This window comes from Hippocampus zosterae, chromosome 2 (genome assembly GCF_025434085.1).
Source record: "Hippocampus zosterae strain Florida chromosome 2, ASM2543408v3, whole genome shotgun sequence".
In the NCBI taxonomy this organism is placed as follows: Eukaryota; Metazoa; Chordata; class Actinopteri; order Syngnathiformes; family Syngnathidae; genus Hippocampus; species Hippocampus zosterae.
In genome coordinates, this window is record NC_067452.1 from 4,232,791 (window position 1) to 4,257,827 (window position 25,037).

At 44.6% G+C, this 25,037-nt stretch overlaps 1 protein-coding gene and 1 long non-coding RNA gene across 11 annotated transcripts in view; one reads left to right on the plus strand and one right to left on the minus strand.

Moving 5' to 3' along the window:
- Window positions 1–1,354: 1,354 nt before the first annotated feature.
- Window positions 1,355–25,037, minus strand: part of atf7a (activating transcription factor 7a) — a 64,683-nt gene continuing 41,000 nt past the window's right edge. For 3 of the 10 annotated variants that reach the window (XM_052058774.1, XM_052058770.1, XM_052058775.1), the window contains 9 exons: window positions 23,706–23,821; window positions 23,118–23,282; window positions 22,900–23,048; window positions 16,572–16,665; window positions 16,373–16,492; window positions 10,132–10,281; window positions 8,545–8,733; window positions 8,052–8,157; window positions 1,355–7,123 (listed from right to left, as the gene is read on the minus strand). In XM_052058774.1, the coding sequence (XP_051914734.1) occupies window positions 6,888–7,123; window positions 8,052–8,157; window positions 8,545–8,733; window positions 10,132–10,281; window positions 16,373–16,492; window positions 16,572–16,665; window positions 22,900–23,048; window positions 23,118–23,282; window positions 23,706–23,821 (1,325 nt within the window). In that variant the 3' untranslated portion in view covers window positions 1,355–6,887. Of the gene's footprint in view, window positions 7,124–8,051; window positions 8,158–8,544; window positions 8,734–10,131; window positions 10,282–16,372; window positions 16,493–16,571; window positions 16,666–22,899; window positions 23,283–23,705; window positions 23,822–25,037 lie in introns of all 10 variants that reach the window. The other 7 variants (XM_052058773.1, XM_052058766.1, XM_052058776.1 and 4 more) reach the window with 6 other exon arrangements.
- Window positions 3,318–24,980, plus strand: LOC127596437 (uncharacterized). The gene is made up of 3 exons (XR_007961468.1): window positions 3,318–3,432; window positions 22,858–23,013; window positions 23,106–24,980. It is a non-coding gene; the product is annotated as an uncharacterized LOC127596437 (long non-coding RNA).

Genomic DNA, 25,037 nt, shown 5'->3' on the forward strand with positions numbered 1-25,037 from the left:
ATAAAGAGATGTTGGTCCTTCCGAAACTTTGACCTTCTCAACAATGAGTCTAATTGCGGAGATGTGATCCATAGTGGACGGTTGGGCATCAAGCCAGCTTGTTGGGGGCAGAGATGGCTTCGAATGGCAGGAAGAGCCCGGGTGAGAAGATAAGATATCCTTTATTCGTCCCACACTGGGGAAATTTACAGCCTCCAGCAGCAAGAATGTATGTAGAAAGAAGAAAGAGAAAAAAACAACAAACATCTTTCAATTAAATGCAATATGAACACAAAAGGATATGGGTGAACAGTTTTGCAGGTATGGAGAGCAGTGAGATGCCTCTCTAGTTGTTGCAGATAACTTGATTTTATTCCTTGATTCGTATTCAGCTTTTGACATGATAGAGCATACATTTGTTTTGTTTTTTACTTCCTCGAATAGGTTGGATTTGGGAACTACTAATGCAATGCTATGAAAATTCTCTTTGCAAGTGGTCACAACTCGAAGTTAAGTGAAGGTGGAACACAGAGGTTCAGAGGAGAGGTATCTTGGGCAGTTACGTCTCGTCTCGTTTATCTTTTTCTTGCAGTGGCAGAGATATTCTGTCTTGAACATAAAATCATGTGATCTCGGGGACTTCTTGATTGCTGGGGGAAATGATCCTTCTCAGTCAGGTGGCATCTATGCGATTGGCGCAAACACACTTTTCTCCAAATTCTCAAGTTTGTGCTTATATTTGGAGAAGTGTGCTTTAAGAAAAAAAAAACGTGACTCGAAATCTATCAGCAAGAGATATGTATTCTAAATCTTGAATCCCCAAATTAAAAGGTAACCTAAGATTGATAATGAGAGGCCTGTCACTGGGAGGGTGTGTACTTCTGGTCAAGGAAATCTTTTGACTTATTTATCCAGCTTTCTATTTGGCTTTGGACAATCACAGTCACATGTTATGATGACCCAATGTTTAATTTGTTTTAAAAAAAAACATTAGAACATTGGTTTTCATGATTGGACTTCTCCTCTTGAAAGCAATGTATTTAAGGTACATTGGTTTGAAGATTTTCTTAAAAATTACTCCTCGTGAAATATTAATAAGATCCCCATTCAACAACTTTTTACATTCATGAATATTATATTTGGAATGATGGTAACATTCTACATCATAGAAGGAGCATGTCTCTAATTTCTTTGCAGAGGTTGATCTTTCCCAGACAGGACGAGCGTCTTCTGCCAATGAGTAGCTCAGGGTGAGAGCAGTTGTGAGCGTGGATGCCATGGCTCCCCATTTCAAGTTTCTCAATTTGTTCCACTGCAGGTCTCAAACTTTGGATTTCAAATGTCAAATTCAAGTATCGTGAGCTCAACATCCCCAAAATGTATAAAACATGTTTTATTTCTCACTTTGTTGAAATTCTTAGGATATGATCCGCATCTGACTTTGAGAACTAGTTAACAAGAGAGAGCAAAACAGTATTGTTTGGCGAACAAGCACTAACTGAAAGCAACCGTGCTGCGATGTTCATCACACCGCCTTTCATGTATGGAAACTGCAGCGAAAGCTATTTGTGTTCAGAATATTCCACTTCGACATGCATGAAAAAGTAAATATATTCAAATGATACACATCTATTTACAGTACAAGGACACGTTATCCAATCATCAGTCTAACCATGGAAGTGTTACAAAATATCGTGTACGCAACTGTAACACTATTGCAACATGTATTGGACAAATCGTTCCATTCACTACTTTTAACTGCAGCTCAAATTGTTAATGTGCGGAAGGCTGCCGTAATTGCTGGTAATAAGTTAGGGGAAAAGACCAAATTAATGATCAAGTGTTCCGTGGCGAGTTGTGCAGTGCTGAGGGGGGTGGGGGGGGGGGTGTGCAGAAATGAAGATGTGAATAATTCAAATTAAAAAAAAATTCAAAAGTAGTCAAATGTGAAAGGAGTTATTCCCTCCCCCGTTATTCTTTTACAGTACAGACAAAAAGGAAAATAAATGATACTTGCTTTTTGAAATAAAATAAGAACAGCACGAAAGGCAGAGTGAACCAGAGCAACCACATCCTGGCGAGTTTTAGTGCATAAGGACATGCTCGTACAATTCTCAAGGCTTTTGTTTGTTTGTTTTTTTTGCACATATGTTACCATGCTAGGCGGAAAAGGGATTTTAAAAACATGACACAAGTATCTGCATTATGTTCTCGCGTCAACTCTTTACCAGATGACAGTCTGGTTTCCGTCATAGAATAGAGGGTGGTTTGTAATGATCATTTTCAATCTTTGGATCCTTGTTTAGGACATATTTTTTTACTCCATAAAAGAATGTTGACATGGTAATACGAGGAGGCACACGTGATTTTAAGGCCAACTGGTAGGACACTAGAAATGCAATTCTATTTGTGGTCATATTTTATATGGCTTAGTATTGTTTTATTATCTTTTTGGGTAGGGAGCATACGGGATGCTTCCCCATTTATCTCAGCAGCAAGAAATGTGCAACTGTCCTGAGTTACATGCAGCGCAACTTAAGTCGAGTCCCACACATTGGTTGAAATGGAAGCATGACAAAGATGGAAGCACATTCCCTTCAGGAGGGAGCATAATAAATACACTGCTCAAAAAATAAATCAAAGAAACAATCTGAAAGCCCATCAGAGATCTTGGTGGGAAAAAAAAGCATGCGGTCCATCTCTGCTGTCATAAACTGGCTAATTTGTAAGGAATAAAAGCATGCCGCGCATCCTCCTTTGACGCAATTAGAATCTATCAACCTACATCTGCCTCAATTCAAAGAAACCTGGAAAATCAAAGTGGATAAAAACGATGCTGCAGGTTAGTTCATTCATCCATCCATCCATTTTCTGAACCGCTTTATCCTCACAAGGGTTGCGGGGGTGCTGGTGCCTATCCCAGCTGTCTTCGGGCAGTCGGCGGGTGACACCCTGAACAGGTTGCCAGCTAATCACAGGCCACACAGAGACGAACAACCATCTGGGCTCACACTCACACCTAGGGACAATTTCGAGTGTTCAACCAGCCTGACATGCATGTTTTTTGGAATGTGGGAGGAAACCGGAGAACCCGGAGAAAACCCGCACAGGCACGGGGAGACTCCCCACAGGGAGGCTGGAGCCGGGGATCGAAGCCACGACCTACGCTCTGTGAGGTTGACGCACTAACCACTTGACACCGAACCGAGTTAGTTGATGTTATTGAAATTTCATTACAGCAACTCCAAATAGTACTCGCTAGTTTGTATAGCCCCCATGTGCTCGTATGCATGCTCGTCATGAGATGGCAGATGTTGTCCTTGGTTATCTCCTCCCAGATCCAGATCAGGGCAACACTTCAGAGCTCCTGGACGGTCGGAGGTTCAACTTGGTGGCGTCGGATGGACCGCAACACGATCACGCCCCAGAGGTTTTCTGTTGGATTTAGGTCAGGTGAGCAAGGGTGCCACTCATCGTACCAATTCCTTCACTCTCCAGGTACTGCCTGTATACCCTGGGAGGCCGTACATTGCCGGGTATCAGGAGCAACCTAGGACCCATTGCACCAGCACAAGGTCTGACAACGGCTCCAAGGATTTCATTCAGGCCTCTCCAGATCCTGTCTGTCACACGTACTCAGGGTGAATCCGCTCTGATCAGTAAAAAGCACAGAGCGCCAATGGCATACTTGGCAATGCCGGTGGTCACTGGCAAATGCCAGTCAAGCTCCACGGTGCCGGGCAGTGAGCACAGGACCCACTAGTAGAGGGCGTCATGCTCTCAGGCCACCCTCGTGAAGTCTGCTTCTGATTGTTTGGTCAGAGGCATACACACATGCAGTAGTCTGCTGGAGCTGGAGATCATTTTGAAGGCTTCTGGCAGTGATCATCCTGTTCCTCATTGCTCAAATGAGATCCTGGCCCTACTGATGGGTTAAGCACCTTCTCTGGCCCTGTCCAGCTCTCCTAGACTAACTGCCAGTCTCTTGGAATCTCCTCCATGCTTTGAGACTGTGCTGGGTGAGAAAGCAAGCCTTAGGGCAATAGGACACATTCAAGTGATGTCCTGGAGGAATTTTGGGTCTGTCTGTGCAACTTCTGTATGGTCCAGGTACCGCCTCAAGCTACCGGTAGTGACACTGATACGCACCAAATGCAAAGCTAGTAGAAAAACTGTCAGAAAAGAGGAAGAGGGAAGAACTTGTCAGTGGCCTACACCTGTCAAACAATTCCCGTTTTGAGAGTCATCTCATTGCTACCCCTCTAGCACATCTGTTGTTGATTTCATTGACACCAAAGCAGCTGCAACTAATTAACAAGTTTTGTTTTGTAACTCACCAGATCAATATCCCAGACGTTTAAAAGACGTGATGATACTCATATTAAAAAGTGCTGCTTTAAATTTTTTGAGCAGTGTGTCCGTGCGTGTGTGTGTGTGTGTGTGTGTGTATGTGGATATATATAATAGGCCAAAGGAAGAAAATAAATCCAACTATTATACATGATTAGGCGTAAGCAACGCGCTATGTTGGGAAAACCATCAACAGTTGATAATATTTCTCATAAGAGGGTATAACATGAGGTAAGATTTTTAAATTGACATCACTGTGTGAGAGGCACTTTCCAGGATATTTATGAGTATTTTACATATGGGCCATGGGGCATGGCTTAAAAGTAGAGGCACTCTTTTGAGGTGAAAACGTTTCAAAAAGGCGAAATTTACACCCTGTATCAAAACACAATGATGATTTTTTGGCATCATCAGGATGAAAAATGGCGTAAAATCAGAAATGCCCATGTCATAATAAGGCCTTTCTCAGAGGAAAAACACGAGATCATAAATCTGCTATCTGCTAACATGACCGGCCCGGGACATTGAGTGACTCCACAACAAATTATGTTGCGTACGCATTGATCCGATTAGCAGAGAAAATTTTAGATTAAATATCAATCAGTGGTGCCCAAACTACGGCCGGGGGCGATTTTAGTCCAACCATTTTCAGCGGCCCACGGCATATACTAAAAATAACATTTTATACTGCTTACTATGCTTTTTAGAAAAGGGTGCGGGTGGCATGATTTGACGAGGGATAGAAGTATAGCTGTCGAAAAATTGGGGGGAGTGATGGAGAGTACAATCACTACTGTTAATAAAGCCTTTCTAGATATGTAAATATACAAATAAATTACAGACTAAAATAGTACTAGATTTTTTGTAAAGAATAAACGAAACAAATGTTTTTCTTTTTCTGCTTGGGGTCAAGATTCAATTTGTGAAAAATTAATGATGCTCAAGTATGACGGCTAAGGACTGATCACTTTTGCTTTGATCGTGAATAAGGAGATGCAATTTAGCTCCTGCACAGTGGAGGTGCCAATCTATTCTCCTGAGACGCAAGGCCATGGGCCCCCCCAAAACCTTTAAGAACCCCACCCCTCATATTTTCCTTATGACCTTCAGCTGAAAGACCCAACAAAGCAGTTTTTCAAAACATGATTTGAACAATGTATCATCACTTGATTGATTTTTTTTTTTGGATGTTTAAGAAGTTAAAAAGTATGAATTTAACTCTTTCATTCCACAAGACGTACTTGTACATCTTTTTTAAATTAGGCCCCGCCTATCAAGGACATACTTGTATGTACTGTACGTCTAAGTCTTTTTTGTGCGTCATAGAGAGGAGGAGGGTCTGATGCAATCTATGAATGAGAATAAGCCGTTTGCATTGTAAATCACGTAAAAAGCTACCAGTAGGTGGCAGTGGTGCCTCACATGCTTGAAATTTATGCTTTTACAAAAAGCTCTTTTTCTTCGTTTTTTTGCCCAAGAATCGCAATTTTCATGAAACTGAGCCATTTTGTAATGCCGATCGCTGAAGAATGGAACAAGATAAAAAGTTTTTTTTTCTGCTGAAAGAAGAGAGTCCAAACTTTATTTTGGTAGGCTCTTTGTTTATATAGCATTAGAACAAAATATTCTGTGGGCCTTGCAAGATCAGTCAATATCCAGTAAAACGCTCGGATTGAGGGGGTTACTCCAGTGAAAATGGCTGGGATTGAATGAGTTAAGATGGTCCCTTTCTTCTATTTGTCTGCGACCTTTGAGGGGGAAAAAAAAGTTTGGACACCTCTGATGTAAATACTTTAGAGTTGTACTATAGAGCATAAGGAATAGATGTCATATTTTATAGGAGGTTAGCTGCATTCAAACTAATAAAGAGGAAGGGTAGTTTCAGGCCAAATAAACACGACCTTACGTTTTACCGTTTACACTGTTGCTTACTTCCATGGTGACACCTGTGCGGCTATTCACGTGCATTTTAGAACCTGCGTGCTGCGCATGCGGCTTGTTTCATGGGTTGGGTAAATGAAACCGCAGTGATATCAGATACGGGTGAACCTAAAAATACATCCCAAAAAATCTGATATAGTCCAGTGAGATGCTAAGGCAGCAATCTCGATCTCCCCTTAGTGCTCCTTTCTCATCCGACAGACTCAAATGCACCACACCGAGCACACAAGGTCCAAATCAAAGTCCTTTGTTCACAAAAAAGTTGGGTAATACCAGCTCTGCCAGAGGGAGGGTCCAATCAAGTGGACACTCAGACGTGCTGTGTAAATCCCGCTGAACAAGCCTGAGTGTTGTCTGCAATTATAGGTATGAGTGGTACATGTCAACCATTGAGTGGGGAGGTAAAGACACAACAAAGAGCAAAAAGGGGGAGTCCAGCCCCTGTCATCTATGGCAAAGTGAACAGGAAGCTCTCTCAAAAGTCTCAGTCCATTTCCAGAAGGCTGCTACTGAGCTCCAGGCCACAGCGCGATGGCTCGACAGAAGAGGGGCTTGAAGAGGCCGCTCTTCTTCCTCGAGTGACAACGTGAGGGGAGTCCGCGTGGCGACAGTGCTCATCATCTGGCGGCGGACTGCGAATGTGCGGCCATGATGATGTGAGATGCTCCGCTCTCGACACTTTGCTGTTGACCCAAACCGGCCAGCACAGACATGGCCATGGCTTCGGCCGCCGCCCTCGAGCTCAGGCCGTTGTGGCTGGCCGAGGGGCTGGGCGCCAACGAGCTGTGCTGGATCACTGGCGCGGGGGAGCCCGTCGGCTCCGAGGTATCTTTCATGTTCTCGTCCACAGCTACTGTGAATAAAAGGCACAACATTGAAATTGGCACACGGCACACTACCGCCTCCTATGATCAAGTCAATACGGCATTTTATTTATGCCGACTTGGAACAGCTTGTATCGAGCAGGTATATCTTGTGTCCCTTTGGGGACACCGTATTTCCCCTTAGAGTGGCATTCGGAATTTATGTATAATTTTCTGCATGATAAAGTACTTTGGACTATAAAGTGCTCCTTCAATGAATGGCCTGCTGCTATTTTAATTCTGTTTTCATATATAGGGCGTAGTGCATTATAAGGCGCAGTGAATAGAAGCTACAATAGTGGCTGCGGTTAAGCTATGCATCCACTAGATGGTACCACGCTAGAGGAAATGCAATACAATACAATAAAGCTTTATATAGAGCAGTGGTTCGTAACCAGGGTTCAATCAAACCCTGGGACGGTGAATCTGTCCGTCTCAGGGGTTCGACACAGCCTCTGCTATGAAGACTAAGACACACTGACTCAACAAGTCAATTAGTTATGATACGCCCACTTGGCCATCACTGGCTGGTTCATTTTGTGCACAATTTAAAAAACATATACTTTATACTTGTACTAATTGTATTTACTTTTTTCAGTTTTTAATAAATGCAGTTTTATATGTCTTGAATTTGTAATAAATCATTTTTTAATATTCAGTAATGAAGGGTTCAGTGAATGTGCAGATGAACTGTTTGGGTTTGGTATCAGTGGTACCACTGATATAGAACTGCTGTAACAATGAGAACTGATCACAACCACGGACATGAAACATAAATGTCGGCAATGCTGTCTTCTAAAAACTGAATCTGCTTGCCACATATGCACTAAAAATGATATGATAGTTTCTTGGCAAAGCTTCTCACAGCAATGGGTCTTTTTTTGTTTGTATGTTTGTTTGTTTTTTAAATCGGCTCACCCAGGTAGGTGGATTTCTTCTGCAGGGTGGTGACAGGACAGTCCTTGTGTGCCAGCAGCAGCTGCTTCAAATGTGCCACCTCGTTTCGCAACAGAGACACCTCGTTCTGGTCAAGTCCAAGAAACAATTCAGCAAACCGTTAAGAAAAAAAATTGACTTTGGTTGGAGCAATATGCTTCACATTCATCACAGCTCATATCACTGAGCAACGTTTTCTACAGTGGCTTTTCTGGTTTTGAGTCTGGTCTGATTCTAATCAGAATCATTCAAACTGCTGACATGAAAAGCAAAATCACCAGCAACCGGCAATTGAAATCTAAAAATCCCGTAAAATCTATTGGAAGTCAGAATTGAGTCTTTGCTGCACACCTTGCAATTGTAGCGCATGTTGCCTGACGAGCAACGAGAGAACTGTAACCCCATATCGGCTTTTTCAGCCCCCACCGCATTAGGCTGTACTCGGGACGGATGAACCAAATGGGAATAGACGTACCGACAGTGAGATGTTCATGCTGCTGAGCTCCTCTGCCTTTTTTTCCAAAGAGTTGACCCACAGTTTACGTTTCTGCCTGCAGCGCGATGCCGCCGCCCGATTCCTCTCCAGGAAGCGCTGCCTTCGCTCGTCTGGGTCGTCGTCTGCTGTCCGTCGCCGACGCCCACCTGTGGGCTGTGCTGGTGATACCTGCAGATGGGTATGGAGGTGGGGGACAGGCAGACACAGGGTGCGGCGGCGAGAAGAGTGGAAAGCTTGAGTCACCTCGGTTGTTTGGGTACATCACAGTCGTTGGGGAAAAAAAAGAAGAAAAAGACAGCCCTTAGCCTCATTCCAACAGAGGGACGGCAGAGAAGAACATCCAGCGTAAGTTCGCTTAAAATAAGCATTCACAGTCTAAAGTCTCTTTCTTCGGCATGTTTCAGCATCAAGAGAGTTGGAGCTGAAGAAAAGTCATCAAAGGGACAGCAGAAAACTTTTTTTCGGCACTATAACCTGCTGTATTTTGGTAGCTTTCCACCTCCTGTTCTTTATTCACCTCCCGTCTGTTGGTTTGAAGTAAAGCAAGGAGGGTGAAGTGTCTTACTCAAGGACACAACAACACATGACTCAGACTGAACAGCGGTAATGGATGACCCGCTCTACCTCCTGAGCCATGGAATGAGCCATTGTCAATAGCAGAGTTCAGCTCTTTCCACATATTCTCAACTGGATTCTGATCTAAGACCTGGGTATGTTTAGTTTTGAACGCTTCTTCATGGCCCTGTAGGTGGCTCCATGCATCTCCCAATCAATTTTAACGATCCTCAGTGTCCCTGATGAATAAGCTGCAGACCACCAAGATTGATAGTGGGGATGGTGTGTTCAGAGTGATGTACGGTGTTACTTATACACCAAACATAACGTTCTGGATTTCGTCCAAAAAGTCTTATTTTGTCAAGTCTCAATTTTGGTCTCATCTGACTACAGCACCTTCTACACTTGGTGTGTCGAGCAGGTGGGTTGTGGCAAACTTCAAACAGGAATTTCAATGGTTTTCTTTATGAAATAACTTTCTTGCCACTCAAATAAAGGCCAAATTTGTGCAGTGTCCTGTGGACAGATTGGCCCACCTCAGCTTAACCGGAGTGATAATGGGCTTCTTGGCTGCTTTAAACTTTTGCACACCTTTATTCCGGATATGCCTGGTGTGCTGCTTGGTCATCACGATGCGGATTAATCCGCAATATTCTTTGAACACACACGATGCGGATTAATCCGCAATATTCTTTGAACACACTTCTGAGACCCTCACAAAGCAAGTGCATTTCCAAAGTATCCCGAGACTAGATTACAGACAGGGGAACACCAGCATCATTAGTCACTTCGTTCAACATTGGATCATTTAGAATCATCACGAAACCTCTGGAGTCAGTTGTTTACACTGAGACAAAAGCGGAATGAAGAATTTCACACGCCCTACTTTTCAGTTATTTGTTGAAAAAGGGGGGGTGGGACCAATAATTTCACAAGGCACTGTACAAGACATGCAAGTGTACATGTTTTTTATCAAGAACATCCTTACGAGGAACAGAGGACACTACGTACCTGGGGCTGTGCAGGTGACGGAGCATCTGGCTGCTGCACGAGAAGCTGGCTCTGTTCCGCTCTCTGAGGTACCATAGGACTGTTGCCCATGGCCATCATGCCTATGCTGTGTCCTGATGGGCTCTGTTGGGACAGCGCTGCCTTCAGACGCTATGGAAAAATGCATCAATCAGTGGAGAGACTTTGATAGCAAACGGGGCAGCAAAGATAAATGACGCTTGGTAAGTCGGGCCTTTTTGCCGCTGCAAGAGTTGCAAGAAAGAAGGCTTGCCCGATCGGGGTGCGGAGGACACTCTGAACCGGTTGCCAGCCAATCGCAGGGCAACTTTGGGCCACATTTTTTTTTTCACATCTGTTTTTAAGTCCGGACCATTGTTTTTCAAACGTCCCATACTGTCCTCCCCGTTGAACCCACGCATTCCCCACAACAGTGATTTATTGCCACTCGCTGCATTTTCTTTTGGTTGTTGTGATGCTGCCGAGGCCACTATACAATATGCCTTCCTCGCCGCCACCTCAGTTTTAGTATTTGAGAAATGGTGTTTCTTCTTTTCATTTCATTTGTCATCCTGATTCCCACTTCACATAGAATTGACCACCATGGCTCAGTGGGAGTTGTGCGGACGCTAAGATACGGGAATGATCGTCGGATGCTATTTTGTTAGTAGACTGCCCTGGATACCCCACAGGTGTGCGTATGTACTGGACTGTCCTGGCTCCATTCCTGTTTACTCTCTGTACACCTCGGACTTAAGCTACGTCACTCCAACCTGCCACCTTCAGAAGTTCTCTGATGAGTCCTCGATTGTCTGCCTCATTACAGACAGAGATGATTGGGAGTACAGCGTACTGACGGAGGACTTCGTGGAATGGTGCCTGCAGAACCACCTCCAGATCAAGAGGTTGGTTGTGAATTTCAACAGGAAACGGTCTTCACCTGCACCGATGAACATCCAGGGTATGGACATAGAGAGGGTGACCTCCTACAAGTACCTGGGTGTTCTTCTCAACAATAAACTAGACTGGTCTACCAACACGGACGCTCTGATCTACTCAGAAAACTGAGGTCTTTTGGAGTTCAAGGATCACACCGTAAGACCTTCTCTGACTCTGTGGTGGCCTCAGCCATTCCTTATGGCATCATCTGCTGGTTGGCAGCATCTCATCCCGGGACAGAGAGAGACTGGACCGACTGGTCAGGAGGGCCAGCTCTATCCTGTCCTACTCCCTGGACACTCTGGAGGAGGTGGGCAACAGGAGGATGCTAGACAAGCTAAAAGCTATGATGGTCAGACTCTCCCATGCCCTCCAGGGCACCGTGACAACAGCACTGGGCAGCTCCTTCAGCCAGAAACTGATACACCCGCGCTGCAAGAAGGAGAGATACCACCCTTCGTTACTGACAACTGCTGTCAGGCTATTGAATAGACAGACCTGAAAACCTGGACTCACCCACACTCACCCATTTTTAATATGCTTATGTCTATATTTTATATTTATTTATAAACTTTTTGTTCTTATATAATATATACATATACATCAGAGGTGATTGCTCTAAGACTGCAAGGGAAGCTCAGCTTCCCCTAAAATGTCAAAAAATAAGTGGTCAAATATATGTGTGTATGTACAATTGTGTGGACATGTCATTGACTAAATATGCGCTGCAACGCGCTCATGTTTTGTTCCGAATCAGCTTCTTATTACTGGTTACGACGCAACTCTCTTCTCATTCATTCCCACAGCTTCACTGCGCTTTAAACTGTGTGGACACTGGGCGTCTACAGCGCGGATGCTGGGTGTCTCGAGAGTTCAGTGTAGGTTGTCTCAATGCATTGAAACGAGACGAGTCATTGGATAAATGCTAGTTTTGTCCCGCCCATTGGACGCTCAGCGTCTCTGGGAGTCTATGGACACTGGGCATTTATGGGCTGGCCCAGAAGCTCAGGTTTTCTGCATGATGATTGGATGATCTGTCTGAGGCTGAATCTCTTTTTGATTGACAGCGATATGAGCCAATCACTGATCTTTTGGTGTAGGCATCCGTGGGAGCATTTTTCAATTCTCATTCTCGTTCTGAGTTGAGCTGGAGACTTCTTCTAATCATTTTAGTGACACTGTCTTTGTTAAAAACGACAAGTGACAGATTAATCTTTTATTTCTGGTGTGTTTTATTGTTGCTTGTGTTCGCAACTTATATAACCCCAGTTAAGACCCTGGACAAGAGGCCTCGTTGATATGACAGGGCCACAGATCATTTTCTTGAAAAGGAACGGAGAGTAGAATTCGCGTATAAATAAACTGACACATTTTATGATGTAGCCCGAAATTGAGGCTTCCCCTCTTTGACAGACCAGCATCCTATTATATACATATATACACATGTGTGGGGGGAAACACACACATACACACACTTTTGTTCTTCTACTTCTCCCTTTCAGAATTTTGCTGCTGTAAATTGGGAATTTACAGCAGCGAGACAAATAAAGTTTTCTTATCTTATGTACGATCTACTCTGATTACTTTGATTTGTTGCACACCAAGACTCCTGTGCAGTGTTTGATAAGTGACTTCAATACATAAAACACCGCACTGAACTGCCAAAAGATTGCTTGTTTTTCTGCTTGGCTCTCGACGAAAGCGGACGCTTTTTGCACTGCTCCTCCTGCGCTCACCCCACCCTTTCCGTGCTCGCCACTTAGTCCTTGTGCTGTCTTTGTCTAACTTTTTTTCCTAGCTGTATTTTTCATCCGAAGAACTAACCATGGAATTGGTTGGCTGGTCTCTCGATGTAATCGACAAAAATTTTTCGACAAAAAGAGCGGGCAGTGGGGAGCCTGCTTGCCCTCCGGGGACACTTGCTGCCGGATACACCCTGGATCCATGGAGAAAGTGGAGACCGGTGTGCCTGGCAGTACTGTCCGTGTAGGATGTGGAAGACATCTACATTATTGGCCTTTTGATAACAGGTATGCTGCTGTTTGGTGTTGGCAGCTTTCTGTTCTATCGCAAAATTCAACCGACGGGAGCGGCTCTTTTGGAAGTGAAGAAGCTGCCGGTCACTCTGGATGGCTTGGCGCGAATGTCCAACACTCAGACTCAAGCGGTGACTGAGCTCAACCGCAATATTGTTGCGGTTTTGGAGCGACTCCGTGCGAGCGACAACACCATGTAGAAGTTGGAATCCGCACTGCGGAAAGAAATTTCGGATCCGACTGATCGACGCCAGTGAGGAGATACAGACCAAGGACTCAAGGCTGTCTGGAATTGTTGGCGTCTGTCCCTCCAAAACAAACAACGCTATCTGGCCTTTCCCCTGGATGGAAGTACGCATGGAGTCTAGGGCCCCCACCACCACCCCCCTACTTCTCGGCCATGGACTGATAAGCCGGGACTGTCTTCATGATGAGCAGACCTCGACGAAGCAGCTATGACCGGTACACGCATACACATACACAACTGGACAACCACACGCGCATACACATCCTTGTTATCACCGTCTTCATCGCTCCGATTCTTTTTCCCCCCGTGACGTGGTTCGATATGCAGAGCGCAACGGTGACCGTGCAGCTGGTCATTTCGGCCACTTCGCGGTTACCCCCCCCCCCCCCCTTCCCATTCATCCTCCCCCTTATTACATGTTATGTCTTGTGACTTGTTGTAACTGTCATATGCTTATTTTTGTGCTAGGGTCTTTTTTTATCCTGGACTTAAATTATCCTCGGAAGAGGATAGTTCGAGCGTGGTTTTTTTTCCCTCTCCCTACCCAGCGTCTTCCTTTCTGAATTCTGATTGTAATTTCCCCATTGCGGGACAAATAAAGGGTATCTTAATCTTAATTTTCCGGACTAATAAATCGCGTTTTTTTTTGTAGTTTGGCTATGGGCGCGACTTATACGCAGGAGCGATTTTTGGGTGAAATTATTAACACATTATTATATCATTTCACATGTTATTTTCACATGAAACCGCAAGAGGCCGCTCTCAACCTGTGTTGATAAAACCACGATGAGTCTGACGTATGCAACGTAGAAGAGGAAGCGCTGAATCTTCTACCTCCGGATTTGGTGGACTTGCTCTAAAATAGTCACCAAACTACGGCCCGCGGGCCGAATCCGGCCCACCTCCACATTTGGTCCGGCCCCCTGAACAATACCAGAGTCTTTTGATATTTTTAATCTATGTATATTTGTATTTTATCATAAAATGTGGCTTTTGCAATAAAATATTCCTTAGTTATGAACTATTTTCATGATTGACTATTAGCTAGTAAAAATTTCATAGACACATATAACGTGACATTTGTTCCATCCTTCTGCGGTCTGTGCCATCTGGCAACCCCAGAAAAAAAAATCCTCAACTCGTCCCTCTCAAAGAGAAAGTAATCATGGCGAAAAGGTGAGGTAAGAGGAAAAAAAATATTCAGAATACAGGGAATTTAACCCAAAATGGAGAAACTATTTTTTTTTTAATGCAAAGAAAAGATTGTCTGTCTCATCTGTCGGTGGCGGTATTCAAAGAATACAATCTGCGGAGACACCTATGAATCCCGTCACAACAACAAGTATGATTTTTTTACATGGGCAAATGAGAGCAGACAAACTGTCAACGCTAAAAAGAGGAACGTTAGCTCAGCAAAATACATTTGTACGCCAAGCTCAGCTGAACCAGCCATCTGTTCGGGCTAGCTTTCGGTTTGCTCAACTGATAGTAAGCAGCGGTAAGGAGCGTTTGTCAAGAAATGCATGAATGCTGTCGCGGAGGTGGTGTGTCCCGAGAAGAAAGACGTCTTTAATACCGCGAGTGTATCAAAAAAAGTTATTTTGATTTTGGGTGGGTTTCTGAGAAACAATACATTTTTACGTCTAGGTACTCTTGCAGTCACACCTTTGCTGTTACAAACTGACCCCGGCCCCCCATCAGAGAAGTGAAAAGTTATGTGGCCCTCACCTAAAGTGACACAGAGGATGAAGATTCCATTGGATTTAGCGATTTGGAGCGACATTGATGGTTTAGTGAACTTGTTAGCATGTTCTTTATGCTAGAGTTATCTGAATAACACTTAATATGTTATTTGATCATACCAGGCACGTTCTCAGTTTGTCGTTTATGCGTCATGTAATGTGAGCATATTGTAGACTTATTCAGCGTGTTGTTTTCTCTTTTTTTTTTAAATTGCCTTTCAAGATGACATGTCTGTTCTTGGGGTTGGATTTTATCACATACATTTCCCCCCAAAATGCGGCTTATACTCCAGTGCGACTTATGTATGTTTTTTTTTCTTTATTATGCATTTTATGGCTGGTGCGACTTACACTCAGGAGTCACTTATCGTCTGGAAAATACGGTAGTTATGTATTATGAGGAAAGGGAGGCCTGCACTCGGCTAATTGCTGATGTGTTGTCGACTGCTCTATAATCCACAAAGTTGTCAACAGTTTGGCTCCATTTTACATTCATTTGTGCTGTATTCACAAACGACTCCCTAGTCTTACCTTCTTTTGACCCTTAAGAGAAGAGGTGGATATCATGTTTTGTTTTTTTCTGTGGCGTGTTTCAAGTTCTTGCATGAAGGAAAATTTGTCGGTGTGTGTGCAGATTTTATCGTTAAAATAAAATCAGTTACGATGCTTTAGGTGCATGTCTGTAATCCTTCTTTTTTGTTGACATTTTTTTACCAATATGGTGCCAACACTGATAGCCGAGATCACTTTGGTTAGGGCAAACATTGTTTTAAATTTCCCTTCCATTGTTTCCCGATTGCGCATATTAATTAAATGAATTTGTGTCTCAAGGGTTAAGTGCAATAACTTTACATATTAACTCCCCGCTCCTTTATTGGTGTGTGTGTATGTGTGTGTAAAAATATTTTATATATTAATGTTTAAATGTGTTTTATACAATAAACCCCTCGGGTGGCGTCCGTCCCTCATTCAGCTCGGGTCCTCAACCAAAGGCCAGGAAGCTTGAGGGTTCCGCGCAGTATCCCTGCTGTTCCCAGCACTGCACATTTCTGGACTTTGGTTAGGGCAAACATTGTTTTAAATTTCCCTTCCATTGTTTCCCGATTGCGCATATTAATTAAATGAATTTGTGTCTCAAGGGTTAAGTGCAATAATAAAAAGTCATATGACTAAGAAACTGAGTCAAAGGGAAGGCAGTGGCTGCCTGCAGGGTGAAGATGCAGACAAAAACAGCGGAGAGATAAAAAACATTAAAAATAGAGAGCTAATCAAGCGCTTACCATCTTGGCTTCGGAGTGGATACTGTAGCCAGAAGGAGAGTTTGAACCGCTGCTGCTGCTTCCCAGAGGAGGCCCAGGGATCCCGGGAATGTTTGGTACCATGCACATGGGTCGGGCCAGCTTGGGAACAGATAAAATGCACCATATGCTGCAGTAACTGACATTTTTCATCCCCTCAAATTTGTTTTGCAGGTCTTACATTGATGACAGAGGGCATCTGAACAGGCCCTGGGAGGACAGGCACAGCCTGGCCCGAGGGAAGCATCATCATGGGGTAGTGGCTTGTTGGTGAACTAGATAGAAATTAGAGGAGTTTGCATCAGTGACAAAGATCCAAATGTTACGCAACATATCAACTTTACATATTAACTCCCCGCTCCTTTATTGGTGTGTGTGTATGTGTGTGTAAAAATATTTTATATATTAATGTTTAAATGTGTTTTATATAATAAACCCCTCGGGTGGCGTCCGTCCCTCATTCAGCTCGGGTCCTCAACCAAAGGCCAGGAAGCTTGAGGGTTCCGCGCAGTATCCCTGCTGTTCCCAGCACTGCACATTTCTGGACTGAGATGTCTGATGTTGTTCCCGGGATCTGTTGCAACCACTCATCTAGTTTGGGGGTCACTGCCCCAAGTGCTCCGACCACCACAGGCACGACTGTCACCTTTACCTTCCAGGCTCTCTCCAGCTCCTCTCTGAGCCCTTGGTATTTCTCGAGTTTCTCGTGTTCCTTCTTTCTGATGTTTCCATCACTTGGGACCGCTTCATGCACTACAACGGCTTTCCTCTGCCCTTTATCTATGATCAAGATATCTGGTTGGTTCGCCATTACCATCTTGTCAGTCTGGATCTGGAAGTCCCACAGGATCTTCGCTCTGTCATTCTCCACCACCTTCGGAGGTGTTTCCCATTTTGACCTTGGGGTTTCCAGTCCATACTCCGCACAGATGTTTCGGTAGACTATGCCAGCCACCTGGTTATGGCGTTCCTTCAAGTGTGGTTTTCCACATCCTCATCGAGTTCGCAACAAAGGCTCTTAGGGTCCTGTTCACCTTATACAACTCCAAGCATTCAGTGATCCATGTATGTGGCAATGAGTCATAGGCTTTCTTGTAATCAATCCAGACTGTGCACATGTTGGTATGTCGGGACCTGCAGTCTTGTGCGACTGTTCTGTCAACCAGGAACTGATGTTTTGCTCCTCTGGTATCTCTACCAATGCCCTTCCGTGCTTCACTCATGTATTGACCCATGTGTCCACTTATCTTAGTCGCAATGATGCCTGACATGAGCTTCCATGTTGTGGAGAGACAGGTTATTGGCCGATAGTTGGATGGCACTGCACCCTTTGAGGGATCCTTCATGATCAGGATCATTCACCCTTCGGTTAGCCATCCTGGGTGAGTCCCATCCCTCAGCAGCTGGTTCATGTGTGCTGCTCGGCGCTTATGGAGTGCTGTGAGTTTCTTTAGCCAGTAGGTGTGGACCATGTCTGAGACTCTTTCCTGTATGTCTGCCACTGTTATGGTAACTGGGTTCTGTTCAGGGAGGTTGCTGTGCTCCTCTCTCAGGGTCACCAGCGATTGTGCACTCCTGTTATGTGCAACCACCTTCTCCCATATGCCTTTCCAGTACCTTTTAGTTTCCAGTCTTGGTGTGTCTGCTCTGCTATTGGAAACCTGCCACCCAGCGTACACTTAAGCAGGTTGTGTTGCGAACAGCCTGTTTATTCGTCTGGCCTCATTCTCTTTCGTGTACCGCTTTAGGCGGCTGGACAAGGCTTGGAGCCTTTGTTTGGCAGTTTCGAGTGCTTCAGGTATGGTCATCTGGATGTACCTCTCGGGTGTCGGCCTTTTCATCATACCAATCTGGGCCTCCGTCAATTGACCCACATCTTTCCGAGCCGCCTTGATCTTAGCCTCCAACCGTCTTTTCCATGGTGGGTAACGTATCTCATGGCTTCCATGGTTGCTCTTATAGCCAAGCATCTCTAGGATCACAGATGCTGAAGCGTATATCAGTTCATTGGTTTCTGTGATCGTTACGGTAGGGATCGCCCTCAGTGCTGCATTCACACTTTCCATGAGACTTTCAGGTGGTACTTCACATTGTAATCGGTTTCTAGGTTGCCCAGCTTTCATTCTCGCCATGATCTTAGCTTTCAGGTCAGTTGCTGCCTTGCTCAGCATTTCATTCATTGGGGCTGGACACCAAATCTCATCATCTGCATTCATTGGGGCTTGCCTCCCAATCTCTTGTATGACCTCCTCCTCTGATCTGGCAGCCTGGGGCCCTTCGCCATGGAACCTGCGTTGTACCTCATCAATCTCAAGTTGTGACAGCAGTTGCCGTTTATGTTGGAACACTGAGCTACTAATTGTTTCGTTGTCAACCGTGACTGTGGGTTTCGAAGTAACCATTCATCCCACATTCTCTGCATGTAACCCCTCTGACTAGGGTTGCTTGAGTAGTAGCATTCCAACAGACCCATGTTATCGCATCTCGTCCATCTCCGCTCTGTTCCAGGAGCCCATTTTTCATCAAGGTGCTCTGGTTCCCCAGCACCTGACGCAGACCTTGTTTGGCCAGGCGACGTCTGAGCCGGCAAGTCATTCGTTTTATTGTCCCTCATCGTTGTATGAGGTAGGCATTAGCATGAAGGATCTTGCCCAAGGACCCACACTGGATGGTGTTATATGCTCATTTTTTCTTTTTGCCCCAAGCGGGATTCGAACCACCGTCTCCCGATGCCTTACCAACTGAGCTATCCAGCATATATACTGTATATATCGGCCCAGTGGTTAGCCCATCGACCTCACAGTGCAGAGCTACCGGGTTCAATTTGCATGTTCTCCCCTTGCCTCTGTGGGTTTTCTCTGGGTATTCCGGTTTCCTCCCACATTCCAAAAACATGCATGGCAGGCTGATTGAACACTCTAAATTGTCACTTGGTGTGAGTGTGGGTGTGGATGGTGATGATGTTCGTCTCCGTGTGCCCTGCGACTGGCTGGCAATCGATTCAGGGTGTCCCCCGCCTACTGCCCGAAGACAGCCGGGATCGGCTCCAGCACCCACCGCGACCCTCGTGAGGATTAAGTGGTTCGGAAAATGAATGAATGAATGAGTGTGTGGTTTTGTGTGTGTGTGTGTGTGTGTGTGTGTGTGTGTGTATGTGTGTGTGTGTGTGCGCGCGCGTGCACGCAAAGAATTGGAAGCATTGATTTTGATATGTATTTCAGTACAGTTACTAGTTACCTTTTAAAAAAAAGTAGTAACATAATTCAAGTACCACCTTAAGTCATGTAATTTGGATGCTTTTAATTAACTTTTGGATTATCTCAATACCAAATATGCTAAGGAAGACAAAATAAAAATAAATACTGCCCCAATATATTTTTGTATACAGTGGAGCTCACTCTTTGCAGGTCATAAAGACCGTCCCGGCAAAAATCCATAGATTATTCGACAAATACCATAATTTTGGGCTGTAGAGCACACCTGATTATAAGATGCACCCACTATATTTTAAAAGGAAAATAACATTTTGTACACACACAAGCCACATCTGTCTATCAACCGCAGGTGCGCATATTGTAACAGTTTTTTTTGCAAAGAAAGACGGTACACAGCAAGAGGTTTCAACGTTTAATCACATACCTTCACTTTTCTTTACAAATAGTAACGCGGTGGCATAACAGCAGTAAAACAGCACTCACACAGCTGGTTTAAAAAAAAGAACTGAATTAAATGTGAATATGTACAAGTCTCACACTTGTGAATTTATTTCTGTTCCACAAAAAGACAATGTTGAATTTGTTTGGCTCTACATTAACATGTCTCATATGTGTCCCCGAAAAAAATAAAAAAAGTGGTGTTGAATGGGAATTTAAATTCTGTCCTGGTTTTCTTTTTAGATTTATTATTTTTGAATTAGGCGGCCCGGTAGCCCAGTGGTTAGCACGTCGGCTTCACAGTGCAGAGGTTCGATTCCAGCTCCGGCCTCCCTGTGTGGAGTTTGCATGTTCTCCCCGGGCCTGCGTGGGTTTTCTCCGGGTGCTCCGGTTTCCTCCCACATTCCAAAAATATGCATGGCAGGCTGATTGAACACTCTAAATTGTCCCTAGGTGTGAGTGTGAGCGTGGATGGTTGTTCGTCTATGTGTGCCCTGCGATTGGCTGGCAACCGATTCAGGGTGTCCCCCGCCTACTGCCCCGAGACGGCTGGGTTGGGCTCCAGCACCCCCCGCGACCCTAGTGAGGATCAAGCGGTACGGAAGAATGAATGAATGAATTTTTGAATTAATATTGTTATTAGTTCATTTATTATTTTGAAATACTCTCTTCTGAAGACTACCATCATATGGCATTTGGGGAGGTGATGGGTTGGTATGCGGTTTGGTCTGATCTCTTTAAAAAAATCCTTGCTGAAGCGGTTGGTTTGTGAACCGTCACAACTGCCACGAGTAAGGGGGAAGAAGAAGATCCTCTTATCAACTCTGAAAAAATGAAGAATTAGCTTAAAGTATGGCCATAACGGAATGGATGGGTCATCGTGGACAACAACAAGTCCTGAGTCAAAACCCAGCAACTTTTTTCTTTGGGGTTTGCTCAAGGAGCACGTCATCTCTAGCAAACCAACAACTATGGAGGAACTTGAAGGGCCAACAAGAAATCAAAGTATGTCTTCCATTCCACAAGGTACCTTGTGAAATGAGTGGATGCGGTTCTAAGGCGGCTTGAAAAGTTGATGGCGAATGCATATTGGATTTTAAATAAAACACGATGCTATACTTCTGATCTTCATTTCTTGTCTGAACGAGAGTTCACGAAAAAATGACAAGTACTTTAAAACAGGGATTTACTTTTCAACCACCTTGTGTGTGACAAGCAAGTACCGTATTTTCACGACCATTCGGCGCACCGTATGGTTGGGCGCAGTCTCATTAATGGGTGCTATTTCTGTATTTTACACATAGACAAAACGCACTGTATTATTGGGCGCAGTTTTAAAGTGGTAAAACATACGCCGGCTTAAACATACGGCATGCATGCGCGCACGCTAAAAACACGTTAGCTTGAAGCATACGGTAGCATGCCAAGACATACAGATAGAAGCTAAAAACACATTTTTAAAAAGGCAACGGAAGCAAAACTGAGTTCCGTTGTATTTTATTTAGCCATCGTACAATGTACTCACGTTTTTCGATCAATCATCACCCAGAAATCCATCAAAGTCCTCATCCTCTGTATCAGAATTGAACAATTGTGCAAGTACCAGTAATCCATCAAAAACGCCGTGTTCCCTCTCGTTGTCAGAGTCACTCTCATTGCCATGTGGCTCCACAGAAATGATGACGGCTTTGCCAAAAACTCGAACAACAGTGCAAGCAGACACGTTCGTCCAAGCAGCCACAATCCATTCGCAAATTGTGGCGTAACTCGCCCAGCGCTGCCTCTCACTCTTTGTAAAGTTGTGTATGCCATTGCATCCATTGTTCCCATGCCGTTCGTAACTTTACTTTGAACGCCCGGTCGCAACTTTACTTTGAACGCCCGGTTGATGCCGATGTCCAGCGGTTGGAGTTCTTTAGTCAAGCCTCCGGGAATAACGGCAAGCTCAGAGTTCATTTGCTTGACTTGGTTTTTCACCGCTGCTGTGAGATGGGCACGCATGCCAAAAGCATAACTGATGGCTTGAAGTGTGAACTGAGCTTCGTAGGCGTGTCTCTTTGTAGAATTTATTTTCGGGGGTTCTTAGAAACCAAAACCGAAGTTGTTTTGCAACAATGCACATAGCCACACTCTATACAGGTGTTGGTACGTGCTTGGGGCATCCCTTTAGCGTCCACTTACACACCCACCCTTCACTCATTGGCGAACTGCTCCCCCGCATGCCTGTCCTCTCTATCTCTCTCCATATTTGTATATATACACGGCCACCCTTCACTGATTGGCCGACTTTTTTGCCGCATGCCTGTCCAAAGTCACTTCGGCCTTTTCTCTATATAAACATCGTGTCGGCTGACAGTCACGTTTTGGAACTCAGCGCATACACAAGACGCTCCACATCATAAGGCGTCCTGTCCATTTTGGAGAAAATGTAAGACTTTTAATGCCGCCTTCTAGTCGTGAAATTACGGTACATGTAAAGTCCTTCTATTTTACTTTCATGCATTTGGTGAGGAATAATGTTGTCTTCTTTTTGCTGTGGATTTTCTAGCAACTCCATGTTCAATGTAGCCCAAAAAAATTCTTTACTGCGAATCAATTTGAGTGCCATGACTTACGTTTTGAATGAAGCAGCTAATGTACCAGAAACATTTCCCAGGTCATGCTTCTAGGTCGTTTGTAAATAGCTAAGGCTGTATTTGAGCAAGACTCGCCGCTGCCGCTGAGGTCGGGAAAGTCCCGACTATCCGCTGAACTAATCCAGTTATGTGGTCCTGCTTAAAATGTTTTGCTTTGCATTGAATGCTTTTTCTTTAGGGCAGACAGTAGTGGAGGTCAAGAAGTGCACAAGAGACTCACCCCAAAGTGCGATTCGAAGGCGGTGCCTGTGTTATAACGGAGGTGGGCGATGGCATTGTGGGTTGAAGGGCGTCAAAGCCCAAGTGCAACGGAAGGGAACCCGGACGCACAATGGTAGGTGTTGGGGCTGAGCTCCTGGGCGGCATGTCCTGAAACAAGATCATCGGAATGTCATTTGCATGCGTTCTTTGTTTGCAATCGCACAGCTTGTGTCTTACCTTCACCTTGTCCGAGGGCTCCGTTCGGATCTCTGGTGTTGGAGAGATGGAGTCTGGACTGTCTGGTGGCGAGGAGTCAACCTCAACTGGTGTCTCCTCCTTCACCTTTACATCCAATGGCGTCTGTAGGCTCATGTCCAATGCCACTGAAGAGGGAGCAGGTGTCTGAGAAGGCAGAGAAGGATAGAAACATTGTGAATACCGCTCGTTGCATGAGCCAACCCACCACTGTTTGTGAACTGAATTTTGTCGACCTAAACTGGACATTTCCAAGACGGTGGCAACCCACATTCATTGTGTTTTCAAAGTCAAGTCCACAGCCGAGATACTCAAAGTACAACGTGGGTAATTATGACTCGATGGAAAAAAAATACCAAAAAAAAACAACATTTGAAATACCGAAACTCCTGTTCCACTTGTGTCAATCTAATCTGGAAATACTACTTTTGGGGGGAAAACAGAGCTCACATTAAAAAAAAAAATCCAAGTATTACTGCCCAATTGACAGTTATACTTGGAATTTTTTCTCATATGTTTTCATACGGCTGTGTGAACATATACAAACATATGAAACAATCTCCATCTTACGGAGTTCTTCGCTCGCTTGTTGTCATCGTCATCTTGTTCGAAGGAGTTGGCCAGATCATTGAACAAACCGACTTCCTCACAGTTCTTTAGGAAGCGAGTGGGAGTGGGCGTCTGATCTGGAACAAAAATGACAAATATCCAAAGCGCCACTGAGCGGCTTTTTATTCATTTGTATAAAGTACTCGAAAAAGTGGCCGTCCCCCCAAAACAAACAACGCTATTTGGACCCCTTTCCCCTGGATGGAAGGTATGCACGGAAGCTTGTGCCCCCACCATCACCCCCTCCTTCTCGGCCATGGACTGATAAGCCAGGACTGTCTTCATGAGCAGACCTTGACGAAGCAGCTGTGGCCTGTTCACACATACACAACCAGACAATCACACGCGCATACACATCCTTATCATCACCGTCTTCATCGTTCCTATTCTTTTCCCCCACGACGTGGAATGATCTGCAGAGCGCTCGGTGGACCGTGCAGCTGGTCGGACGGGCCCCCCTTCCCATTCATCCGCCCCCTCATAACATGTAATGTCTTGTGAATTGTTGTAACTGTCATATGCTTATTTATGTGCTCGGGCAGGGGTGGGCAAATTTTTTGGCTCGGGGACCGCATTGACTTTTAGAATTTGATAGAAGGGCCAGGTCAGCACGAGCTATGGTACATTAAAAAAAAAAATGCATTTGTTGACAGTCCGTAGCAAACATCAACAGAACAAAAGCATGAAAGTACTGTATTAATATACTTCTTTTAAATGACCAAAGTGTTGTTGATGACCTATTTTAGCCTGTGCAATGCTGCAGATGGGTTGTGATCAGACCAGTAGAAGTAGAGTGATACAGAGGTACTAGGTGGTCGAAAACATTCCTCCCCCCCCCCCCCCGCGCCCCCCCGCGTTCTGCAACTTCAAGTCAATGCGCCACCTGGCGGTGAAATACCTGTCATTACGAGTACAATTGAAATGAATGCAATCATTCACATCGAACCTTAATTGTGGACCAACCTTCAGCGGGCCGGATTAAAAACACCAACGGGCCGGATTCGGCCCGCGGGCCGTAGTTTTTCCACCTCTGTGCTAGGGTCTTTTTTTTATCTTGGACTTAAATTATCCTCAGAAGAGGATAGTTCGAGCGTGTTTTTTCCCCCTCTCCCTACCCAGTGGTTTCCTTTCTGAACTCTGCCTGTAAATTTCCCCATCGCAGGACAAATAAAGGATATCTTAATCTTAATGGAATATGCCGATGAATCGCATAATTGGGAAAAGGGCTGCACAATATTTTGGGAAAAAAAAAAAAACTAATTACCGCAAGCAGTGAGTTTCATATGAATATGA